The sequence below is a fragment of the Silurus meridionalis genome, chromosome 18 (genome assembly GCF_014805685.1).
Source record: "Silurus meridionalis isolate SWU-2019-XX chromosome 18, ASM1480568v1, whole genome shotgun sequence".
Classification (NCBI taxonomy): Eukaryota; Metazoa; Chordata; class Actinopteri; order Siluriformes; family Siluridae; genus Silurus; species Silurus meridionalis.
The window spans coordinates 27,065,512-27,090,347 of NC_060901.1; the positions used below are offsets into that span (position 1 = coordinate 27,065,512).

The window sequence follows — 24,836 nt, forward strand, 5'->3', positions numbered from 1 at the left end:
CAGCTGAGGTATTGAAGGCGTTCTTCCATTCGTCCTTCTCCCTGATACGCACCAGGTGGTATGCGTTGCATTGATCCAGCTGAGTAAAGACTGCGGCACTATGCAGGAGCTCGAACGCCGAGGTCATAAGCAGCAAGAGGTAATTGTTCCAGACAGTGATGGCATTGAGACCCTGGTAGTCGATACATGGGCATAGGGATTCATCCTTCTTCTTTACGAAAAAGAACCCTTCCACAGCTGGGGAGGAGGATGGTCAGATGGTATCTGCTGCCAGGGACTTTTTCTGGGGCTGATAACTGATACAGGTGGCCCTGTAATCCAGTCCAAATGTGGGTTGTGTTTCCGCAGCCAAGCAAACCTGAGCATGATGGGGGCTTGAGGCAAAGAGGTGACCAGAAAGGAAAGCCACTCCTGATGTAGTTTCCCAACTGATGAGTAAAGGCTTGGTGCGGTGAGTGGCCCGGTTTAAAAGGCTGCCGTCCAGGGCTCTGATTAGCAGAGCTTTGGGTAGGGGTTCCATGTGGATTTGCAGCTTCTTGGCAAGGTTGAGGTCGATGAACTCGTCGTCGGCCCCCAAAACGACGAAGGCAGCCAATTCTGTGCCTCCGGGGCCTGCCTGAAGGTGGACCAAATGGTGGGTTTGGAGAGAGCGAGGGGAAAAGGGGCCATGTGACCTTTGCCTCTGCAGTAGAGGCTTAGACCAGGCGACCGACATCTTTCATTTTTGGTGGGGTTCAGGTGGTGGCGTCCTATCTCCAGGGCCTGCGGCAGAGAGAGAGAGCGGGTGCCAGGACCGGATGCAAGAGGTGGGAACTGTGTGTAGGGCAAGAACGGTAAGGATCAAGAGCCTGAGTGGGGTAACGATGTTCCCGGTGGTGCTTCCTTATTGAAGCATGTAGCCAAGGACATTAGAGAATCCAGATCATGGGATGGAACACGAGCAGCAAGTTCGTCGTGAATGGCAAAGGAGAGGCCCTTGAGAAAAGTATCGTAAAGTGCCATGTGATCCCATTGGCTGTCAATGGCCTGGGTCCAGAAGTCAGCCACAAAGTCAGAGACAGAGCGATGCCCCTGTGTGGCCAAGATCAGGGAGCTGGCAGCATCTTGGCGTGGCATTGATGAGCCGAAAACCTTCCGGAGTTTGGCAGAAAATGCGGTGAACGATGTGCAGTTAGCCGATTAGCTTTCCCACTCTGCGGTGTCCCACCTTAGGGCTCGACCTGACAGGAGGGAAATGACTTAGGCCTGATTTGTACCGCATTGTACACTCACTGACATTCTGTATGTTCCTGCTTAATTAAGGTCCTGCAGTCCCTGAGATCTGACTGTGTTTTGAAATATGGGAATTTTGTTCTTTCCTTAGTTAAATATCAGGGTCCATTTCTTGCATTATTGCTGCAACAGGTCCAGGTTCTCCTGCAACCTCTTAGTTCTGCTTATACGTGAGTCATGAGTTAGAATCCCAACAACACAAGCAGACACTGTTGGGCCCTGATCAAGAGATCTGAAGTGTTCAGCTGGAATGAGATCATTCTGCTGCTGAGGACAAGTGTGTCTTCCAAAACAATACATCTTTGTCCTCATGCAGCATATGGAATGATCTACTTAGCAGATTCCTGTGAAGTTTTATAGTTGAATTTTGTCTGTTTTTGCACAGTGCCTGACTTTTCTACTAATTATACTGACTCTGATGCAGCACTGATTCATCTTTAATCCTGCTAATGCAGTCTTTCACTCTGGAACTTCATCTCCCCTTTACAATATTACATTATACCTGTGTTTCTGTAAAACGCTGTAGATGTGTGGATTTGCAAAAATGATACGTGACTTTCCTTCAAAACACGGATCATCTGAAAGATAAAATATTAATATCATTTACTATTGATTAGCATTTAGCTGTTTTCTTTTGTAATAAAATATATTTAAAGAAAGAAATATCATTTTAAGGCACCAAAAGATAATTTATCACCTTTATTATTAATTTATAATACATTTTATACAAATATTTGTAATGAAGATTTTTGTTTTAATTGAATTCTTATTTCTAGTATCTGTTACAAGACAAATTACTTTCTATATATAGAATAACAAAACAAACATTGCTATCATAAATTGTAATACATCGTAATCTATATCAATGTTTTTTGTGATTTGTTCTATAAGTGTACTTTAAGTGAGAATTCATATAATAGCAAAATTTGGGTACTTTGTTACAAGGAGACCCCATTTTTATGAAAGAACATTAATTAATGCAGAGTCTGTTTGGAATATCTGCAGAGTTATAATTAATTTGATGCACCTCCTAAACCACGGATAAAACAGAGCGTAAATAAATGGATTAATGGTGGAATTCAGAAAGTTCAGGAGAATTAATGTACAAATAGTTACCGACTTTAGGTCAATAACATCACCTATAAAACTGTAAATAAAATATGGAAGTAAACACGCCAGAAACACAGACACTAAAATACCGAGGACTTTGGCTGCTTTTCTCTCAGATTTCATGGAGTGGGAGGTGATTTTCTGTGTTTGAGGTCGTGTGTGATTATTAAGCTCTCTGATAGCAGTGGCGTGTTTCTTAGCGATCAGAAAAACCCGACTGTACAATATGATTATGACAGAAAGTGGAAATATAAATGTTATTATAAGATCAATTACAATCCAAACATCGTTCAGAAAAAGATTACACTCTCCAGGACACAGTAGAAAATGCATGGAATTTAGATTAAAGTAGTAGAATGTCATGCTGTATGCCAGACACACACACCAGTTAGAAGAAACCACAGTGCACATCATCCTCATAGAGATTGTGTTTGTGTAGAAAAATGGGTTTGAGAGAGCGACATAGCGATCCACAGAGATCAGAGTGATATTATAAATGGATAAGACCAAAACTAAACTGCCAATTATCCAAAAACAAATGCAGAAACTTCTCCCAAAAATCCAACACGGCTCGAATGTTGAGATGAACATCGGAGGCATCACTAATGCACCGACGAGGAAATCCGTCACGGCCAGAGAGAGCACGAGCATGTTGGTCGGTGTGTGAAGCTGCTTGAAGTGAAGAACAGAGATGATGACGAGCAGATTTCCACACACTGTTAGAAGAACCACAGCAGCTGAACACACGTACAGTAAGATATAAACTGCAGGAGATACAGATCTCTCTGGACAGGAGAAATGCTCACAGCGATCCGAGAGATTCAACTCCGTCACGTTCATGAACACAGCAAATGAAAAAGGTAGAGGATTTTAAAAAGCACAGTGTAAATGGTGGTTCCTTGAAATCCTAATTCTTAATCCAATGAATGAATCTCGACTCAGCTGTAACGTATTTATATCTTATAATTTGGCCCCACCCCCAAGTTTGATTGACACTTTTATACATGATCTCATGGACTGTTTGTTGTTTGGCCACTTAGTATTTTTAATAAATGTTTTATATATATAAAAAAGGAAAAATGAAATGGAAACAAATATTTATTACGTTAATACAACAAAATTCTACATATTCTTAGAAAAATACTTACACCTAAAAACATGGACATTTTATCTGGTGACTGCACTCCACACTTCACGAGCTGAAATACGAGTAGATAATTGGGGCTTAGTTGGATAGAAGTTCCTGCATGCTTTGCCTGTCAGATCATTTTCTATTGAAATGAAAGTTCCTCATGAGGTCACGTCCCAACATAATTGTATTACATACACGTTTTTATTTAGTTTGTTGTAATTCTGTGCTAGTAAATTTGAAATCTGACAGTGTCAGGGCCCAGGTCTAAAAGTTCTGCTCCAACATTTTCGAGTTCTGCTGTAGTCCCTGAATGATGCCTGGAAATTGAATAAACGCAAGTTATGTATAACCCATGACCACTAAAATACAGCCATCTTCCCTTCTCTTCTTCTCATACCATAGACATGTCTGGTATCAGATAAACTATATATGGAGATATTCACTTGGCAGGTATTTTCTATGGTTGGAATACATTCATCAAGTTTTTTTGGTGGAGTGATCAAAGTATAAACATCTGTTTTTATGGCTCCTCACTTAGCATTTACCATTGGAAAAAATTTAACCAGACATTACTGTACTTTCGCTTCTTTCTTAAGGCATCAGATGTTTACAGAGAGATTGCAGAAAAAAAAGAAATCAAGTTTTTAGTTGACACAATGACGTGACCATCTCCAAGAATATCACTACACGCACCAACCAGAAGCCGTGGATGACCGCAAAAGTGCCTGTGCTGCTGAAACAAAGAGACTCTGCCTTCAGAGCAGGAGACAAGACGGCCTTAAGAACAGCAAGGGCCAAACTGTCCCATGCCATCAGAGAGGCGAAGCATGCACACACGTCAAGAGAATCCATGACCACCTCTCCTCCCAGTGACCAGGTGCTCTGTCTAACCACAGCTGAAGTGAGGAAAACTCTATGCAGAGTTAACCCATGGAAGTCTGCTGGACCAGACAACATTCATGGCAGAGTGCTCAGGGAATGTGACTCTACAATTTTCATAGTCATGATCATAAAGAAAACTCTTTGAATGAGAAGGTGTGTCCAAACTTTTGGTCTGTACTGTGTGTGTATATATATATATATATATATATATATATATATATATATATATATATATATATATATATATATATATATATTTATTTATTTATTTATTTATTTATTTATTTATTTATTTATTTATTTATTCATTCATTTCGTCATCTTCTCATCATTTTCTCTGCTTGTATTCTACATGGTGGTTGTTCAGCATGGATTCATTTTTTTTTTATTAATACATTGATATAATGTGAGGTCCAGTTACCAGCATGACACTAAAACAGGTAGTAATAAAAGATTTAAAAGTGTAGTCAGTACTTCATCTGTTACTGGAGTCTTTTAAAACATGAGTATTTGCACTTCTATTTAAGTAAAGGGTGTGTATATTTTGCTACCTTTGCCCATCCCCTCCTCATCACCTCTGTTCCCTTCACCTACAGGTAAAATCAGGTTACACCCACAGACCACCGTGGCCTGATTTGTACCACATTGTACACTCACTGACATTCTGTATGTTCCTGCTTAATTAAGGTCCTGCAGTCCCTGGGATCTGACTGTGTTTTGAAATATGAGAATTTTGTTCTTTCTTTAGTTAAATATCAGGGTCCATTTCTTGCATTACTGCTGCAACAGGTCCAGGTTCTGCTGCAACCTCTGAGTTCTGCTTATACGTGAGTCATGAGTTCAAATCCCAACAACACAAGCTGACACTGTTGGGCCCTGAGCAAGACCCTTAGATCTGAAGTGTTCAGCTGGAATGAGATCATTCTGCTGCTGAGGACAAGTGTGTCTTCCAAAACAATACATCTTTGTCCTCATGCAGCATATGGAATGATCTCCTTTTTTTAGTAGATTTTTATAGTTGAATTTTGTCTGTTTTTGCACAGTGCCTGACTTTTCTACTAATTATACTGACTCTGATGCAGCACTGATTCATCTTTAATCCTGCTAATGCAGTCTTTCACTCTGGATCTTCATCTCCCTTTACAATATTACATTATACCTGTGTTTCTGTAAAACGCTGTAGATGTGTGGATTTGCAAAAATGATACGTGACTTTCCTTCAAAACACGGATCATCTGAAAGATAAAATATTAATATAATGTACTGTTCATTACCATTCTGCTGTTTTCTTTTGTGATAAAATATATTTCAAGAAATAAATAACATTTTAAGACACCAAAAGATAATTTATGACCTTTTATTATTCATTAATAATCAAGTTTTTACCAACATTTACAATGTAGATTTTGTTTTAATTGAATTCTTATTGCTAGTATCTGTAACAAGACAAATTACGTTCTCTATATAGAATAACAAAACAAACATTGCTATTATAAATTGTAATATATCGTAATATATATTATATCAATGGGTTTTTTTTGTGTGATTTGTTCTAAATTAAAATCAAGGAGACCCAATTTTTATCCAAGAACATTAATTAATGCAGAGTCTCTCTGGAATATCTGCAGAGTTATAATTAATTTAAAGCACCTCCTAAACCACGGATAAAACAGAGCGTAAATAAATGGATTAATGGTGGAATTTACAAAATTCAGTAAAATTAATGTACAAATAATTTCACCTTGTAGTTCAATAACGTCACCTAATAAACTGTAAATAAAATACGGAAGTAAACACGCCAGAAACACGGCCACTAAAATGCCGAGGACTTTGGCTGCTTTTCTCTCAGATTTCATGGAGTGGGAGGTGATTTTCTGTGTTTGAGGTCGTGTGTGATTATTAAGCTCTCTGATAGCAGTGGCGTGTTTCTTAGCGATCAGAAAAACCCGACTGTACAATATGATTATGACAGAAAGTGGAAATATAAATGTTATTACAAGATCAATTACATACCAAACCTCATTTAGAAAGAAAAAACACTCTCCAGGACACAATAGAAAATTTGTGGAATTTAGACTGAAGTAGTAGAATGTCATGCTGTATGCCAGACACACACACCAGTTAGAAGAAACCACAGTGCACATCATCTTTATAGATATTGTGTTTGTGTAGAAAAATGGGTTTGAGAGAGCGACATAGCGATCCACAGAGATCAGAGTGATATTATAAATGGATAAGACCAAAACTAAACTGCCAATTATCCAAAAACAAATGCAGAAACTTCTCCCAAAAATCCAACACGGCTAGAATGTTGAGATGAACATCGGAGGCATCACTAATGCACCGACGAGGAAATCCGTCACGGCCAGAGAGAGCACGAGCATGTTGGTCGGAGTGTGAAGCTGCTTGAAGTGAAGAACAGAGATGATGACGAGCAGATTTCCACACACTGTTAGAAGAACCACAGCAGCTGAACACACGTACAGTAAGATATAAACTGCAGGAGATACAGATCTCTCTGGACAGGAGAAATGCTCACAGCGATCCGAGAGATTCAACTCCGTCACGTTCATGAACACAGCAAATGAAAAAGGTAGAGGATTTTAAAAAGCACAGTGTAAATGGTGGTTCCTTGAAATCCTAATTCTTAATCCAATGAAATCTCGACTCAGCTGTAACGTATTTATAGCTTATAATTTGGCCTCACCCCCAAGTTTGATTGACACTTTTATACATGATCTCATGGACTGTTTGTTGTTTTTAATAAATATTATATGTAAAAAAAAAAAAAATGAAATGGAAACAAATATTTATTACGTTAATACAACAAAATTCTACATATTCTTAGAAAAATACTTACACCTAAAAACATGGACATTTTATCTGGTGACTGCACTCCACACTTCACGAGCTGAAATACGAGTAGATAATTGGGGCTTAGTTGGATAGAAGTTCCTGCATGCTTTGCCTGTCAGATCATTTTCTATTGAAATGAAAGTTCCTCATGAGGTCACGTCCCAACATAATTGTATTACATACACGTTTTTATTTAGTTTGTTGTAATTCTGTGCTAGTAAATTTCCTTGAAATCTGACGGAGTCAGGGCCCAGGTCTAAAAGTTCTGCTGTAGTCCCTGAATGATGCCTGGAAATTGAACAAACGCAAGTTATGTTAAACCCATGAACACTAAAATACAGCCATCTTCCGTTTTCAGCTGCCACAATGCATTTATAATAATTTTAACGTAAATTGTTAAAAAAATGGCACAGCTGTAAAGTTGAGATGTATTTTAACTGATTTGGTTACTTTTTTTGTTAAACAATTCAAATGTCCATCTTTATAAATAATAACAAATTTAAATATAGCTCTTATATAATGTAATCTATTACAGTACAATTTGATGTTGTATACAATAGAATGGTATGAATGTGAACTGTAACAGTAGTTTTTAGTGATATTTATCATCAACATAATAATAAGGCACAATATCTGTAGTAATATTTGGGCACGTTGTCAGAAGGGGAAAGAAAATCATTTTCATGAAAGACTATTGATTAATGCAGAGTCTGTTTGGAATATTTGCAGAGTTATAATTAATTTAATGGACCTCCTAAACCACGGATAAAACAGAGCGTAAATAAATGGATTAAATCCCCGTCCTCCACTTTATACTTCGTCACACACCTTACAGTACCTTCACCGAGTATGCAGTTCCTTGAATTTAATGATTTTTGTGTTCTTTTGATCTCATGAGTCCATCAAGGCCTGATGTTGTTTTCTGTATATATATACTGATGTTTGTTAAGCTCTTTCTTCATATTGAAAGGGCTGTGGCAGGTCATGGTGATTTGGCAAGAACCCTGGCAGTGAGGGTGTGGAGGAAGACTCTAGACACAGGCAGAACTTTAACTGAGCTCTGGTCTCTCATTTACTAGACATTTTTAATTGCAATTTTTTTTTATTCAAGCAAAATCAAAACATGAAACACAAACATGTTCAGTCTGGACTTGCAGTATTTGCCTTTTTAACTTAAAAAGGCAAAACTTGAATATATATTTATTTAGTCATTTACATTTATGGCATTTGGAGGGCACACAAGGGCCTTGCTCAAGTAGCAGTTTGGTGGTGTTGGGATTTGAACATGTGACCTTCTGATACAAAGTCAAATGCCTTAACCACTGAGCTTCCACATTCCATAATGTTTCCACAGCAGAAATTACATGCGAATAATTAATCTGTTTTAAAATGCTTATTTTTTTTTTTATAATAGATTTAAGTTTTAAAGCACAAATGATTCTTGTTGATGTAAACTATTGTGAATGTAGTGTAAATACTTAATTTTATTCTTATTCTAAATATTAATAAAAATTAAAATCACTATTTATACAAACAATATAAAAAAACCCTGATATTGCTATTATTTATAGTGTATATAATAGGGTGTATATTACATAATAATATATATAATATCTGAAGGAATGAAAGAAGCCCATTCATGTGAGAACATTGATTAATGCAGAGTTTGCGCGAAATATTTGCAGAGTTATAATTAATTTAACGCACCTCCTAAACCACGGATAAAACAGAGCGTAAATAAATGGATTAATAGTAGAATTAAGATAAAGTACAATAATGACTATTTGACTGGTTTCTGTCTGTAGTTTAATAACGTCACCTAATAAAGTGTAAATAAAATACGGAAGTAAACACGCCAGAAACACAGCCACTAAAATGCCGAGGACTTTGGCTGCTTTTCTCTCAGATTTCATGGAGTGGGAGGTGATTTTCTGTGTTTGAGGTCGTGTGTGATTATTAAGCTCTCTGATAGCAGTGGCGTGTTTCTTAGCGATCAGAAAAACCCGACTGTACAATATGATTATGACAGAAAGTGGAAATATAAATGTTATTACAAGATCAATTACAGTCCAAACATCATTCACAATGAAAAAACACTCTCCAGGACACAGTAGAAAATTCATGAAACTCATATTGAAATAATAGAATGTTATGCTGTATGCCAGACACACACACCAGTTACAGTAAACCACAGTGCACATCATCCTCATAGAGATTGTGTTTGTGTAGAAAAAAGGGTGTGAAAGAGCAACATAGCGATCCACAGAGATCAGAGCGACATTATAGATGGATACAACTGTGAGAAAACTGCAAATTAACCATAAACTGATGCAGACACCAGTCCCAAAAATCCAGCATGACTCGATTGTCCAGATTAACATTGACGGTATAAATATAACACCAACAAGGAAATCCGACACAGCCAGTGAGAACACGAGCATGTTGGTCGGTGTGTGAAGCTGCTTGAAGTGAAGAACAGAGATGATGACAATCATATTTCCACACACTGTTAGAAGAACCACAGCAGCTCCACACACGTACAGTAAGATATAAACTGCAGGAGATACAGATCTCTCTGGACAGGAGAAATGCTCACAGCGATCTGAGAGATTCAACTCCGTCACGTTCATGAACACAGCAAATGAAAAAGGTAGAGGATTTTAAAAAGCACAGTGTAAATGGTGGTTCCTTGAAATCCTAATTCTTAATCCAATGAAATCTCGACTCAGCTGTAACGTATTTATAGCTTATAATTTGGCCTCACCCCCAAGTTTGATTGACACTTTTATACATGATTTTATAGACTGTTTGTTGTTTGGCCACTTAGTGTTTTTAATAAATGTAATATTTAAGAAAAGGAAATATAATGAAATGGAAAAAATTAAATGTTAATACAACAAAATTCTACATATTATTAGAAAAATTGTTCTTAAAAATGTAAATTTAAATTTGATTTAAACAGTTAGAATGTACAGTAAGGTATATTGATACACATAAATAAAATACTGCAGATGTATGTAAGGCACAATATGTTTCAAAATCCCTAGAGACAGATGAGCTTTCTCAAGACTTCTCATGAACTACAGGCTTTCTTGTGCCTTCTTAAACAGAGTTGAATAGTTCTGGTGCCAGGACAGATCCTTAGAGATGTGGACTCCCAAGAACTTAAAGTTGGAGACCCGCTCTACCTCAGTTCTATTTATGTAGACTGGGAAATGTCTCCTGCTGTTAGATTTCCGAAGGTCCAAGACGAGCTCTTTAGTCTTCATGGCATTGAGGGTCAGGTTGCTGGTGGCACACCACGCTATCAGGCTTCGGATTTCTTCCCTGTTGGCCGATTCGTCGTTGTTGCTGACTGACCATGGTGGTGTCATCTGCATACTTGATACAAATGTTAGAGTTATGCAGAGGAGCACAGTTGTGGGTGAACAGGGAGTAGAGTAGTGGGCTTAGAACACAGCCTTGTGGGATGCCAGTATTCAGAATGAGATTTGAGGATACCTGTTGCCCAATGCATAAAATCATGAGTTTATATTTCAAACATCATTGACCAGAGCCTGGAACACTGCTGGAACTTTGGTCAGGCCGAACAGCATTACCAAGTACTCATAATGTCTGTAAAGGGTGTTAAACACAGTCTTCCGCTCATCTCCCTCCCGAATTAGAAGAAGGTGGTAGGCATTGCTCAGGTCCAACTTTGTGCAAATGGAGGCCCCCTGGAGAAGCTCAAACACAGAAACCATGAGTAGTAGGGGATAGCAATTCTAGACAGTAATGGCATTAAGCTATACATGGGTGGAGGGTCTTGTCTTTTTTCTTCACAAAGAAGAACCCAGCCCAGCAGGAAAGGAGGAAGGGCAAATGATCCCTACAAAGAGAGACTCCTGAATATACTGGTTCATGGCCTCCTATCAAGTCCAGAGAGATGGTACAAACGTGCAAAAAGTTAGTCACACATTGAAGTTATGGGAAAGAGTAGTGGAAGCCAGGCTGAGGTTTCATGCAGAGGAAGAGCACCACAGATGCATTATTTGCTTTGAGAATGTTGATGGAAAAGTATAGATAAGGTCAGAAGGAGTTGCATTGTGTGTTTGTGGATTTAGAGAAAGCGCACGACAGGGTGGAGGGAGGAGTTGTGGTATTGCATAAAGAAGTCTGGTGTGTCAGAGAAGTTAGTGAGGGTGGTGCAGGACATGTATTAGGACAGTGTGATAGCAGTGAAGTTTGCAGTAGAAACAAAGGACTGGTTCAAGGTGGAGGTTGGACTGCATCTAGGATCGGCTCTGAGCCCTTTCCTGTTTGCAGTGGTGATGGGCAGGTTGACAGACGAGGTCAGACAGGAGTCCTCCGTGGACTATAATGTATGCAAATGATATTGTGATTTGTAGTGAGAGTAGGGAACACTGGAACAGTAGGGACAATTCTTGTAAAGTGTAATTTTACAGTAAGCACTTCCAATGTTACTGATTATTTAGTCAATTCAAAACACATTTTACCTTGCAGAATGTTTGTTTGCATGGCTTCATCCACTTATTTGTTGGTACATTTTTGGTAAGTTCCGTCAGCCAATCAGCCTCAGTAACTATGTCACCCCGTTTTTGGTTTTAGATCTTGGCCAGGCCATAGCACTTGATTGTATTTATGTGAATGATATCCTTGGCTGCACACAACCACTCGGACATTTTATCTGGTGACTGCACTCCACACTTTACAACTGGATAGCTGAAATATAAGTAGATAATTGGGGCTTAGTTGGAAATAATTTCCTGTATGCTTTGCCTGTCATATCATTTTCTATAGAAATGAAAGTTTCTCATAAGAAAAACATTCAATACTCTGCTTTAGCCATACTGATAACATGGGACTTATTTGTTAAGTGATATTTATTATCATAAACATAATAATTGGGCACAATACCAGTAGTAATATTTGGGCACATTTTTAAAAGGAGTGGGAAAAAAAAATCCTTTTTATGAGAGAAAATTGATTAATGTAGAATCTGTCTGGGATATTTGCAGAGTTATAATTAATTTAATGCACCTCCTAAACCACGGATAAAACAGAGCGTAAATAAATGGATTAATGGTAGAATTCAGAAAAGTTACAATAATTACTATTTGAATAATTTCTGCCTGTAGTTTAATAACACTTCCTAATAAACTGTAAATAAAATAAGGAATTAAACATGCCAGAAACACGGACACTAAAATGCTGAGGACTTTGGCTGCTTTCTCTCAGATTTCATGGAGTGGGAGGTGATTTTCTGTGTTTGAGGTCGTGTGTGATTATTAAGCTCTCTGATAGCAGTGGCGTGTTTCTTAGCGATCAGAAACACCAGACTGTACAATATGATTATGACAGAAAGTGGAAAAATAAACGAATATACAAGATCAATTACAGACCAAACCTCATTTAGAGAAATAAAACACTCTCCAGGACACAGTATTCACAAATTCATGAAGCTTATATTGAAATAGTAAAATGTCATCCTGTATGCCAGACACACACACCAGTTAGAAGAAACCACAGTGCACATTATTCTTGTAGAGATTGTGTTTGTGTAAAAAAAAGGGTGTGAAAGAGCCAAATAGAGATCCACAGAGATCAGAGCGACATTATAGATGGATAAGACTGTGAGAAAACTGCAAATTAACCAAAAACTTCTGCAGGCACCAGTCCCAAAAATCCAGCATGACTCGATCCACCAGACTGTTATTGGAATCAACACAAAAGCGCCGATGAGGAAATCCGACACAGCCAGAGAGAGCACGAGCATGTTGGTCGGAGTGTGAAGCTGCTTGAAGTGAAGAACAGAGATGATGACGAGCAGATTTCCACACACTGTTAGAAGAACCACAGCAGTTGAACACACGTACAGTAAGATATAAACTGCAGGAGATACAGATCTCTCTGGACAGGAGAAATGCTCACAGCGATCAGAGAGATTCAACTTCATAAATAAAACATTTGAAATATGTCTACAAGAAATTAAAAGAATAACACAGTAGTATTAGTGTTGCCTTTGAAAAACAGTACTAATACGTGATAGCACAAGCCATCTGTGAGGTTTTATAGCGTTCTATCAGACCTCGCTCCAAAAGTTTGATTGACAGTCTTATTCGTATTATCTCATTGGTTGTTGGAACAGAATTTTTTTTTTCTGTATTGTCTATCTGTTTTTTTATTACTTCTTAATGTTCACGTCTTGGCCTTACCTCTGGTCTTAGATCTTTTCCTTCCGATCCTTGTATCCACCATTGCCAGAGTCACATTAACTATTCTTTCCATGGTTTCAGGAGATCAATGTGGTAAATTTGAAGTGCATCGCATTTGTATGACCGATGAGTTGTTTGCTAGACCTTGGTCCTCTTTCTTAGTTCGAGTGTCCGGCATCACTCAATGTTTTTTAAATTGTTAACAATCAATTACTTTCACTTGGTCAAAGGCATGTCTGAAGGTCTTGTTATTTTACCTCTTTCAAGAGGAAATTTCAAGATGAATCCCTGCTTAGGATGAAAGGGGCCACTGCCTGTATATTTTTGATGTAAAGTTATTAACCGTCCTTCTTTAGCCAATGCTACACACATTTCATACTGTTTCATTCCTTACTACTGCAGAACCAACCTACAATTATTTCCCCTATTAAGGCATGAAACTCCAGTCAAGGGGGGATGGGTGAACTGAGGGTTAACCCCTGACCTCCACTTTATCCTATTGTCACACACCTTACAGTACCTTTACCAATTATGCAGTTCCAGATGCCATGAATGGAATGTTATTTGCCCTGAATTGAATGATTTTATAGACAGTGTTCTTTTCATCTTATGAGTCCATCAAGGCCTGATGTGTTCTCCTGTATATACATACTGATGCTTGTTAAGGTCTTTCTTGATATTTAAAGGTCTGTAGCAAGTCATGGTTTCCAGATTACTGTTTTTGCTTCCATCAGAAAGCACCAACCAGAAGGAACCAGTGGTGGTCCTGGCAGCTGCTGGATGGCAAGAAATCACAAAGCCCATCCTCCTCCAACCATGGCCAAACAGCTGCCACACACACAAAGAGCTCCAGGAAGCATTTCAGATTGTCCATGAGCATCTAGTGGATTGGCTCCATAGGGAGAGCAGTGCTAGATGTTTTTTTTTATTTTTTTTTTTTATGGTGAAGAAGCGCAAGGAGTTTGATAAACTAAATGAGTAGTGGGGATTCTTTAGTGATGACCTTGGAGTCTTTCTTTAGTCTCATGATTTGGCAAGAACCCTGGCAGTGAGGGTGTGGAGGAAGAATCTAGAGACAGGCAGAACTTTAACTGATGTTTGGGCCTCACATTTACTAGACAATTTTAATTGCACTTTTTCTTTTTTATTCAAGGACAATCAAAACACTAAACACAAACATGTTCAGTAGGGACTTGCAGTATTTGCTTTTTCAAGTTTAAAATTTACCTGCTGGTTTACCTGCCACCTCTCGGTCTACACCTGAAAATTATTTATATATTTGATTTAGCCTGTTCTAATTTGTGCTGGTGAATGACCCTGAGATCTGATACTTTTCAGAGTATCAGATCTCAGAGCGACTTACAATTGAGCAGGGGGAGGGGTAAGAACCTTGCTCAAGTAGCAGCTTGGTGATAGTGGGATTTGAACTTGTGACCTTCTCATCCAAAGTCAAATGCCTTAACCACTGAGCTTCCACATTCCATGATGTGTGTACAGCAGAAATTACATGTGAATAATGAATTACAATTTTAAAATGCTAATGTTTTTATAATAGTTTTAAGATTAAAAGCACGAATGATTCTTGTTAATGTAAACCATTGTGAATTGAGTGTTTAGTGCATATTTTAATTCTTATTCTGAGTATTATTTAAAATTAAAATGACTATTATTTGTATAAGTAACACAATTCCTGTTCAAGTACCAGTAGGACAATTCTATCTGAACTTGTTCCCAACTATTGCCATTATATTACATAATAGTATATATAATATAATAGCAATATTTGGGCACAACTTCAGAAGGAATGAAAGAATTCCATTCATGTGAGAACATTGATTAATGCAGAATTTGCTTGGAATATTTGCAGAGTTATAATTAATTTAACACACCTCCTAAACCACGGATAAAACAGAGCGTAAATAAATGGATTAATGGTAGAATTAAGATAAAGAACAATAATGAATGTTTCACTGATTTCTGTCTGTAGTTTAATAACACTTCCTAATAAACTGCAAATAAAATAAGGAAGTAAACAAGCCAGAAACACGGACACTAAAATGCCGAGGACTTTGGCTGCTTTTCTCTCAGATTTCATGGAGTGGGAGGTGATTTTCTGTGTTTGAGGTCGTGTGTGATTGTTAAGCTCTCTGATAGCAGTGGCGTGTTTCTTAGCGATCAGAAAAACCCGACTGTACAATACGATTATGACAGAAAGTGGAAATATAAATTAATATACAAGATCAATTACAGTCCAAACCTCATTCAGAGAAATTAAACACTCTCCAGGACACATAACAATGTTTAAAAAGCTTAGATTAAAACAGTATAATGTTATGCTGTATGCCAGACACACACACCAGTTACAGTAAACCACAGTGCACATCATCCTCATAGAGATTGTGTTTGTGTAGAAAAAAGGGTGTGAAAGAGCCAAATACCGATCTACAGAGATCAGTGTGATATTATAGATGGACATGACTGTGAGAAGAATGCAAATAAACCAAAAACTGATGCAGGCAAAAGTCCCCAAAATCCAGCATGACTCGATTGTCCAGATTAACATTGACGGTATCAATATAACACCAACGAGGAAATCCGACACGGCCAGAGAGAGCACGACTGTGTTGGTCGGAGTGTGAAGCTGTTTGAAGTGAAGAACAGAGATGATGATGAGCAGATTTCCACACACTGTTAGAAGAACCACAGCAGCTGAACACACGTACAGTAAGATATAAACTGCAGGAGATACAGATCTCTCTGGACAGGAGAAATGCTCACAGCGATCCGAGAGATTCAACTCCGTCACGTTCATGAATACAGTATTTTAAAAAAGTCTCCAAGATAGTAAAATTGGTGTAATTGGTGATGCCTTTGAAAAATATGAATACAAATCCAGCAATGAGAGTACAAGCCAACTCCGATGTTTTTATATATTAGAATTTGACCACACCTCCACCCCCAGTTTGATTGGGAGTTTTAGACATTGGATCTCATACAGTGTTGTTAAAGCATCCTTGTTTGTCATTTTTTTTTTTTTTTATTAATGATGATGTAAGGATTGTACCAAACTGGAAAATGAATGAAGCAATTTCGAATTCATCTTGAGATCAAATTAGCACTGTGTAGTCCAAATAAAACATTATATGACTAAAAGAATATGGACATTTCCCAAATGTTTTGTAACAATTTTGAAAGCACAAAGTATTTTAAAATGTCTTTGGTTCTTGTAGCATACATTAAGATTTCCCTTTCTATTGAGATTTTCCTTTCACGTTGGAACTTATCATTCATCAGAGGTAAAGGAAGAACTCACCACCTGTGAGATACCCACTTACCTCGAAGGCCTGATACCTAGACCCTAGTTACCCAGATCAATCAAAGAAACTGGAAGAGTCAAGTAGAAAGACCATCCCTACACCCCTGGTGACCAAACCCACACCTGCAATCACCGCAGGTAGTCCCAATCCTGGGGGGCTCTCTGTCTCCTCAACTCATGGTAATCAGATATCTGTCCTCTTCTGAGAAGGGGAGATGTTGTTCTACATGTCCGCCTTGTGTCCAGCAAAAGACTAGGTTCACCGCAGAAGGAGTGGCCCATGCCGAGCCAATTTCTCACTAACCACTCCAAACCATTCCCCTGGATCAGAATCGCATCAAAGGTCATGACCACAACCTGGCAGCGTTTGTAGTCTCTAGGGCAGACACCGAATTCCTCGACCAGAACCAGGACTGTCTGCTGATTATATATACTGAGCCTCTGCAGATTTGAGCATTGGACAGGCACATTCTCAATGCTGAGCAGCAAGAGTGGTCATCCCTTATTTTGATCCCATCACCACATAGACCAGTTAAGCTCGATTTCCCTTGGCTTCAGAGTCAAAAACCCTCAAATAGACTGGACCAGTGTTGTGTGATGGATTGAGGGATTTTCTTCTAGAGTCACTGCCTTACCACCACATGGTCTTTTCCGATTACTGCCCACCACCACTCTCCGCCTGACCTCAACTATGCACCTTGACCTAGGAGAGGTATTCAGTAAATCTCAGGAATGCTACCTACCTCCACACCAGCCCTATGTATGAACACATATGAAGTAGGAAGCCTTTGTAACATCGGCATTCACGTTAGTCCATTGTTGCCACCACACCTCGACAAAGAGCCACGCCGTGCTCCTCAAATCGTTCCAAGGTTACGCTTGTAGGGCCAACTGCAATTTCAAATGTAAATTGGAATGATCGGAGGAAAAAAATGGAGAATTCCAAGCAAAGGGAATGGGTTTGGCCCTCCTATGCCTAGGTTCAAAAGAACTGAGACCAGGTTGAGGAAAAGAAAGAGGGAGACAGAAAACAACCAGGTCAACTGGAGTAAGAACTGCCACCAAATTATTTTTATCAGCACCACAGATTTGTCTGGGGATGCAAGTTGGTAGCACATTCTAATCTTCTCTTGTTTCCCTGCATCTGCTGCAAAACCATCTGTATGTGAAGGCAGAGAAGCCCGGCAACCTAGCCCAGACAACCGCAAACAGCTTCAGAGTTTTATGGGCTTTGCCAACTTTTATTGGCAGCTCATCAGAGGTTATAGTGACCGTCGCCAGTCCCCCTCCCATGGGCTCACCTCCAGCCGCTCGAGCTACTCCTGGACACTCAAGTCTGAGGGCTCATTCCTAAATCTAAAGCGACTGTTCAACTCTTTCAGTTTTTCCAGTGGACCTCTATCAGGAAGGATGTTCAGCACTTTTTGACCGCCTGTCCTACCTGTGCTTACTTAAGGAACTAAGAGCCCTGCTGACCACCGTAAATGTAAATGTAAATGACAAATGTATATAAAGAATATCGAATGTTATTGTGCTAATGGAAGATGGGTGTATTACATTGTTCAAGGGTAAAGAAAAACTTTCTGGCTTTGTTAAATGTTTATGTATCTTTCATGGTCTAAGGTTTAAGGTTAGGACCTGGGCCTGTTGCAGCAGTACTTTCAGACTTGGGTAATGACATTCAACTTGAAAATGATCTGAATAGTATCAGATCTCTGGGTCATTGACCAGCACACAATTAAAACAGGTTAAATAAAATATAAAAATTATTTCCAGGTTTAGACAAAGAGGTAAACCAACAGGTAAAGTTTTACCTTGAAAAAGCAAAAACTGCAAGTCCTGACTGAACATGTTTGTGTTTAGTGTTTTGATTTTGCTTAAATAAAAAAGAAAAAGTGCAATTAAAATTGTCTAGCAAATGAGAGACCAGAGCGCAGTTAAAGTTCTGCCTGTGTCTAGAGTCTTCCTCCACACCCTCACTGCCAGGGTTCTATAGTTCTATAGTGATGCTGGATCATGAGACTGAAAGAAGATTCCAAGGTCAGCACTAAATAATCCCCACTACTTATTTAGATCCACAAACTCCTTGCGCCTCTCCACCATAAAAAAGAAAAACATCCAGCACTGTTTAACCTATGGAGCCAATCCACTGGATAATCATTGACATTCTAAAATCCTTGCTGGAGCTTTTTTTTGTGTGTGGCAGCTGTTTGGTCATGGTTGGAGGAGGATGGGCTTTGTGACTCTGGTTGCCAGTGGTTGATGGAGAAGGAGTGGGATGTAAAACAGATAATCAAACTGTTGGAGTATTTTGTCTGGAATAACTAAGTGGGTCCCAGTTAGTTATTCCAGACAAAATACTCCAACAGTTTGATTATCTGTTCTACATCCCACTCCTTCTCCATCAGCCACTGGCAACCAGAGTCTCTCAGTTTCTGGGCTGCAACTCTCAGCCTGTATAAGGGTTTCAAAAGGTTTGCTTCTCAGATTAAGAAACTTGGTGAATAGATGAATAAACCAAGGTCAAGTAAATTTGGCTCTGCACCTATAATATGTTGTGTTTCTGTATACTTTTCTGAATTCAATGCCATGAATTTAATGTTTTTATAGACAGTGCTTTTTTGATCTTTTGAGTTCATCAAGGCCCGATGTATTCTCCCTTATATACATACTGATGCTTGTTGTCTTTCTTGATATTGAAAGGTCTGTAGCAAGTCATGGTTTCCAGATTGCTGTTTTTGCTTCCATCAGAAAGCAGCAACCAGGAGGAACCAGTGGTGGTCCTGGCAGCTTCTGGGTGGCAAGCTACAGGAGGCTTTTCCCAATAACAAGGGAAGAAATTACAAAGCCCATCCTCCTCCAACCATGACCAAACAGCTGCCACACACACAAATAGCTCCAGCAAGGATTTTAGATTGTCAATGAATATCCAGTGGATTGGCTCCATAGGTTAAACAGTGCTGGAAGTTTTTCTTTTTTATGGTGAAGAAGCGCAAGAAGTTTGTGGATCTAAATAAGTAGTGGGGATTCTTTAGTGGTGACCTTGGAATCTTCTTTCAGTCTCATGATCCAGCATCACTATAGAACCCTGGCAGTGAGGGTGTGGAGGAAGACTCTAGACACAGGCAGAACTTTAACTGCGCTCTGGTCTCTCATTTACTAGACAATTTTAATTGCACTTTTTCTTTTTTATTCAAGCAAAATCAAAACACTAAACACAAACATGTTCAGTCAGGACTTGCAGTTTTTGCTTTTTCAAGGTAAAACTTTACCTGCTGGTTTACCTCTTTGTCTAAACCTGGAAATAATTTTTATATTTTATTTAACCTGTTTTAATTGTGTGCTGGTCAATGACCCAGAGATCTGATACTATTCAGATCATTTTCAAGTTGAATGTCACTACCCAAGTCTGAAAGTACTGCTGCAACAGGCCCAGGTCCTAACCTTAAACCCTAGACCATGAAAGATACATAAACATTTAACAAAGCCAGAAAGTTTTGCTTTACCCTTGAACAATGTAATACACCCATCTTCCATTAGCACGATAACATTCGATATTCTTTATATACATTTGTCATTTACATTTACATTTGGAAGACGCCCTTATCCAGAGTGACCAGGGCAGTCTCACCCCACAGCGTCACATATCGACGCTGTGGATGTTTGTCAACAAGTCCCATCTGAGGGTACTTCGCTTAAAGACTGAAATCCTTTAGCCTGTTTTACGCAGATGGTTGAGAGCCCGTGTGCTACACTTTTCAACGCAGATCGCTGTCCTATACACTGAATAAAGTATTATCTATCATAATAAGTGTACAGGAATAATTTTTAAAGTTCGAAAAATCCTGAAGATGTCCGTAGCCCTAACCCTAACCCTACCCCAAACCCTACCCCAAACCCTAACCCAAACCCTAACCCTAACCCAACCCTAACCGTAACCCGCAAATGGGGTGCCGTCCATCTGCGTCAAAAGCGGCGAAGGGTTTCCGTCCCTATCGTCGGCGGCGAAGGTACCCTCGGCGTCGGATGTGGACGCCGTCCGATGCAACATCCACAGCGTCGATATGTGACGATGTGGGGTGAGACTGTGTTGGAGTGACCTACAATTGAGCAGGGGGGGGTGTTAAGGGCCTTGATTCAAGGCACACAAGTAGCAGTTTGGTGGTGTTGGGATTTGAACTTGTGACCTTCTGATCCACAGTCAAATGCCTTAACCACTGAGCTTCCACCTTCCATAATGTGTCCACAGCAAAAATTACATGGAAATAATGAATTAAAGTTTAAAAAGTCAAATTCTTTTAAAATAAAAGTTTTAAGATTAAAAGCACAAATGATTCTTGGTGATGTAAACTATTGTGAATGTAGTGCTAAATACTTAATTTCATTCTTATTCTGAGTATTAGTAAAAATGAAAAAGACTATTTATACAAATAATATGAAAAAAAACAATATTATTATTATACAATGTGATATATTTATACTGTATATAATAGGGTGTATATTACATAATAGTATATAATATAATAGCAATAGTTATAACTTCTGAAGGAATGAAAGAAGCCCATTCATGTGAGAACACTGATTAATGCAGAGTTTGCTTGAAGTATTTGCAGAGTTACAATTGATTTAATGCACCTCCTAAACCACGGATAAAACAGAGCGTAAATAAATGGATTAATAGTAGAATTAAGAAAACTTACAATAATGACTATTTGAAATGTTTCTGCCTGTAGTTTAATAACACTTCCTAATAAACTGTAAATAAAATACGGAAGTAAACACGCCAGAAACACGGACACTAAAATGCCGAGGACTTTGGCTGCTTTTCTCTCAGATTTCATGGAGTGGGAGGTGATTTTCTGTGTTTGAGGTCGTGTGTGATTATTAAGCTCTCTGATAGCAGTGGCGTGTTTCTTAGCGATCAGAAAAACCCGACTGTACAATATGATTATGACAGAAAGTGGAAAAATAAATGAATATACAAGATCAATTACAGACCAAACCTGATTCAGAAAGAAATAACACTCTCCAGGACATGTTAAAAAGTTTAAAAAGCTTAGATTGAAACAATAGAATGTTATGCTGTATGCCAGACACACACACCAGTTACAGTAAACCAAAGTGCACATCATCCTTGTAGAGATTGTGTTTGTGTAAAAAAATGGGTGTGAAAGAGCCAAATAGCGATCCACAGCGATCAGAGTTACATTATAGATGGACATGACTGTAAGGAAAATGCAAATAAACCAAAAACTGATGCAGGCACCAGTCTTAAAAATCCAGCATGACTCGATTGTCCAGATTAACATTGATGGTATCAATATAACACCAACGAGGAAATCCGACACGGCCAGAGAGAGCACGAGCATGTTGGTCGGAGTGTGAAGCTGCTTGAAGTGAAGAACAGAGATGATGATGAGCAGATTTCCACACACTGTTAGAAGAACCACAGCAGCTGAACACACGTACAGTAAGATATAAACTGCAGCAGATACAGATCTCTCTGGACAGGAGAAATGCTCACAGAGATCAGAGAGGTTCAACTCCGTCACATTCATGAATACAGTATTTTAAAAAAGTCTCCAAGATAGTAAAATTGGTGTAATTGGTGATGCCTTCGAAAAATATGAATACAAAACCAGCAATGAGAGTACAAGCCAACTCCGATGTTTTTATATATTAGAATTTGACCACACCCCCCCAGTTTCATTGGGAGTTTTAGACATTGGATCTCATACAGTGTTGTTAAAGAATCGTTTGTCATTTCTTAATTAATAATGCATGTAAGGATTCCACAAACTGGAAAACAATTGTACCCAGTTGCAATGGATTTGGAAAAGGCCTCCCACCCTCGTTCACACTGTCATCCTCTTTGTGTATAACTGGTTTTCTGAAATGGCCCACTTTGTCCATTACCCAAGCTGCCATCAGCCACAGAAACCCTAACCCTAACCCTCTGCCATCCACTACCATGGAACTTTCCTACTACCAAGCAGCCTATGGGTACCAGCCACCACTGTATGAACACATGTGAACAGGAAGCAGAAAGCCTTTATCCCATTGGCATTCATGTTATTCCAGTGTTGCCACCACACATCGAGAAAGAGCCACACTTTACTCCTAAATTCGGTCTAAGGTTATGCTTGTGTGGACAACAGCAAGTGCCGCTCTGCACCTTCTTATCAGGTGGGTCAAAATGTCTGGCTATTGACCTGAAACCTGCTTTTAAAGTTGCTTGCAGTAAATTAGCCCCATGCTTCATTTGACCTTCCCCGACTTTCAAGGTGCTCAACCCTGTGGTCACCCGGCTTAAACTCCTGAGAGTTCTCTGCATCCACCCAACATTCCAAATCTCTTACATCAAACCTGTCTGAAAGCCGAGATGGCCGACCACCTAGCCCAGACAACAGCAAACAGCTTAAGAGGTTCCTGGGCTTTGCCAACTTTTATTGGCCGTCATCAGAGGTTATAGTGCCTGTTGCCAGCCTCCCTCCCATGGGCTCACCTCCACCTGCTGGAGCTACTCCTGGACTGAGGGTGCATTCCTAAATCTAAAGCACCTGTTCACTGCTTTCAGTTTCCCTAGTGGCCCTCCACCAGGAAGGATATTCAGTACTTTTTGACCACCTATCCTACCTGTGCTTACTCAAGGAACTAGGAGGCCTGCTAATCACTTTACCCACTCAGTCATTCAAGACAAAATACTCCAACAGTTTGATGATCTCTTCTACATCCCACTCCTTATCCATCAGCCACTGGCAACCAGAGTCTCTTAGTTTCTGGGCTGCCACTCTCAACCTGCATAAGGGTTTCAAAGGGTTTCCTGCTCAGATCAAGAAACATTTGTTGTTAAGTTTGTTAGGGAGGAAAATGGATTTGATGAGCAGAAAACCCTTTGGTTATTTTACAGTCATTCTTCACTCACACATTACTGTAGAACCTTAACATGTGAGTGTGTAAAAATACTTTGGAGACAGGCACATTTTTGTTGACCTCCAGGCGCTCATTTATTTAGTGTACACTATTCAATACACTTTCAAAACCAAATACAAAACTGGTTTGTCACAGACTCAGAGGTTTGGATAAACCAAGGTCAAGTAAAATTTGGCTCTGCACCTATTATTTGTTGTGTTTCTGTGTATTTTTACACAATCCTGTGTGTAAAGTTTAACATTGGATTGGATCTTTTGATTGGTTAGTCAGCTCCACACATCATTACTGGATACTTAAGATGATATTTAAGTAGGAATTTGTGGCCTAATTGCATTGAAGGTTCTACATGTTTTTTCTCTTAAATAATTGACTGTGGGAGTGAAAGTTTGAGGTCATATATATAATCCAATATAATCATATTATTTTATGTTTGTGTTTCTGCTAGTAAAAGTTCCTGAGATCTGACAACAAAACAGATCCATGACTTATTGTTTATAGTTAGGTAATAACTAGGTAAATAGGTAATAGATTATTTTTTACATTGTACAGAAATGTACCACATATGCACTATATGGAGCTATTAACTTGACAGCTTGTGTCTATGGTCAGAATACATCCTCCATCCTGTTCCTTGTTACCATCTAACACAATTAATAATGCAGGCAAATGGAGTGAGTCATTCATCCTTATCTGGCCTTTAAAATGCATGATTATATCTGGGTATCTGTACAACACTGTAGAATTGTAGATTTGCAAAAAATGACATGTGCATCCCAGGACTTCATTTAACAAAAAATATTCATTGCCTTTAAAAATATTTCATTAAAATATTGATAGTAGATAATGAAATACATTATGATTATGTATTATATTATATTAATGATGATTCAGTAAAGCTGATTTAGTTGTACTCAATGTGTAGAAGAAATTTTTTTATGGAGCATATGTATGGCTTAGGAGCTTTAAAAACAGGAAGTGACCCTTAAACCTGAACTGTTCAGAATTTCTGTGAGTGGGAATTGTTACAAGCAAATAGTCATTGATAGTTAAAGTGGTAAATGACCTGCTGCTGGCCTCTGATCAGAGCTGTGTCTCCTTGTGTTATTTGATTTTGTGTAAA

At 38.8% G+C, this 24,836-nt stretch overlaps 2 protein-coding genes and 1 pseudogene across 2 annotated transcripts; all 3 read right to left on the reverse strand.

Moving 5' to 3' along the window:
* Window positions 1-8,889: 8,889 nt before the first annotated feature.
* LOC124401715 (trace amine-associated receptor 13c-like) lies at window positions 8,890-9,882 on the reverse strand. Its single transcript, XM_046874142.1, has one exon. The coding sequence runs from the start codon at window positions 9,880-9,882 to the stop codon at window positions 8,890-8,892; it is 993 nt and encodes a 330-aa protein (XP_046730098.1).
* Window positions 9,883-15,286: 5,404 nt separating this feature from the next.
* On the reverse strand, window positions 15,287-16,279 carry LOC124401716 (annotated as a pseudogene).
* Window positions 16,280-21,348: 5,069 nt separating this feature from the next.
* LOC124401717 (trace amine-associated receptor 13c-like) lies at window positions 21,349-22,341 on the reverse strand. The gene has a single exon (XM_046874143.1). It carries the CDS (start codon window positions 22,339-22,341, stop codon window positions 21,349-21,351), a length of 993 nt encoding a protein of 330 aa, XP_046730099.1.
* Between the last annotated feature and the right edge of the window lie 2,495 nt (window positions 22,342-24,836).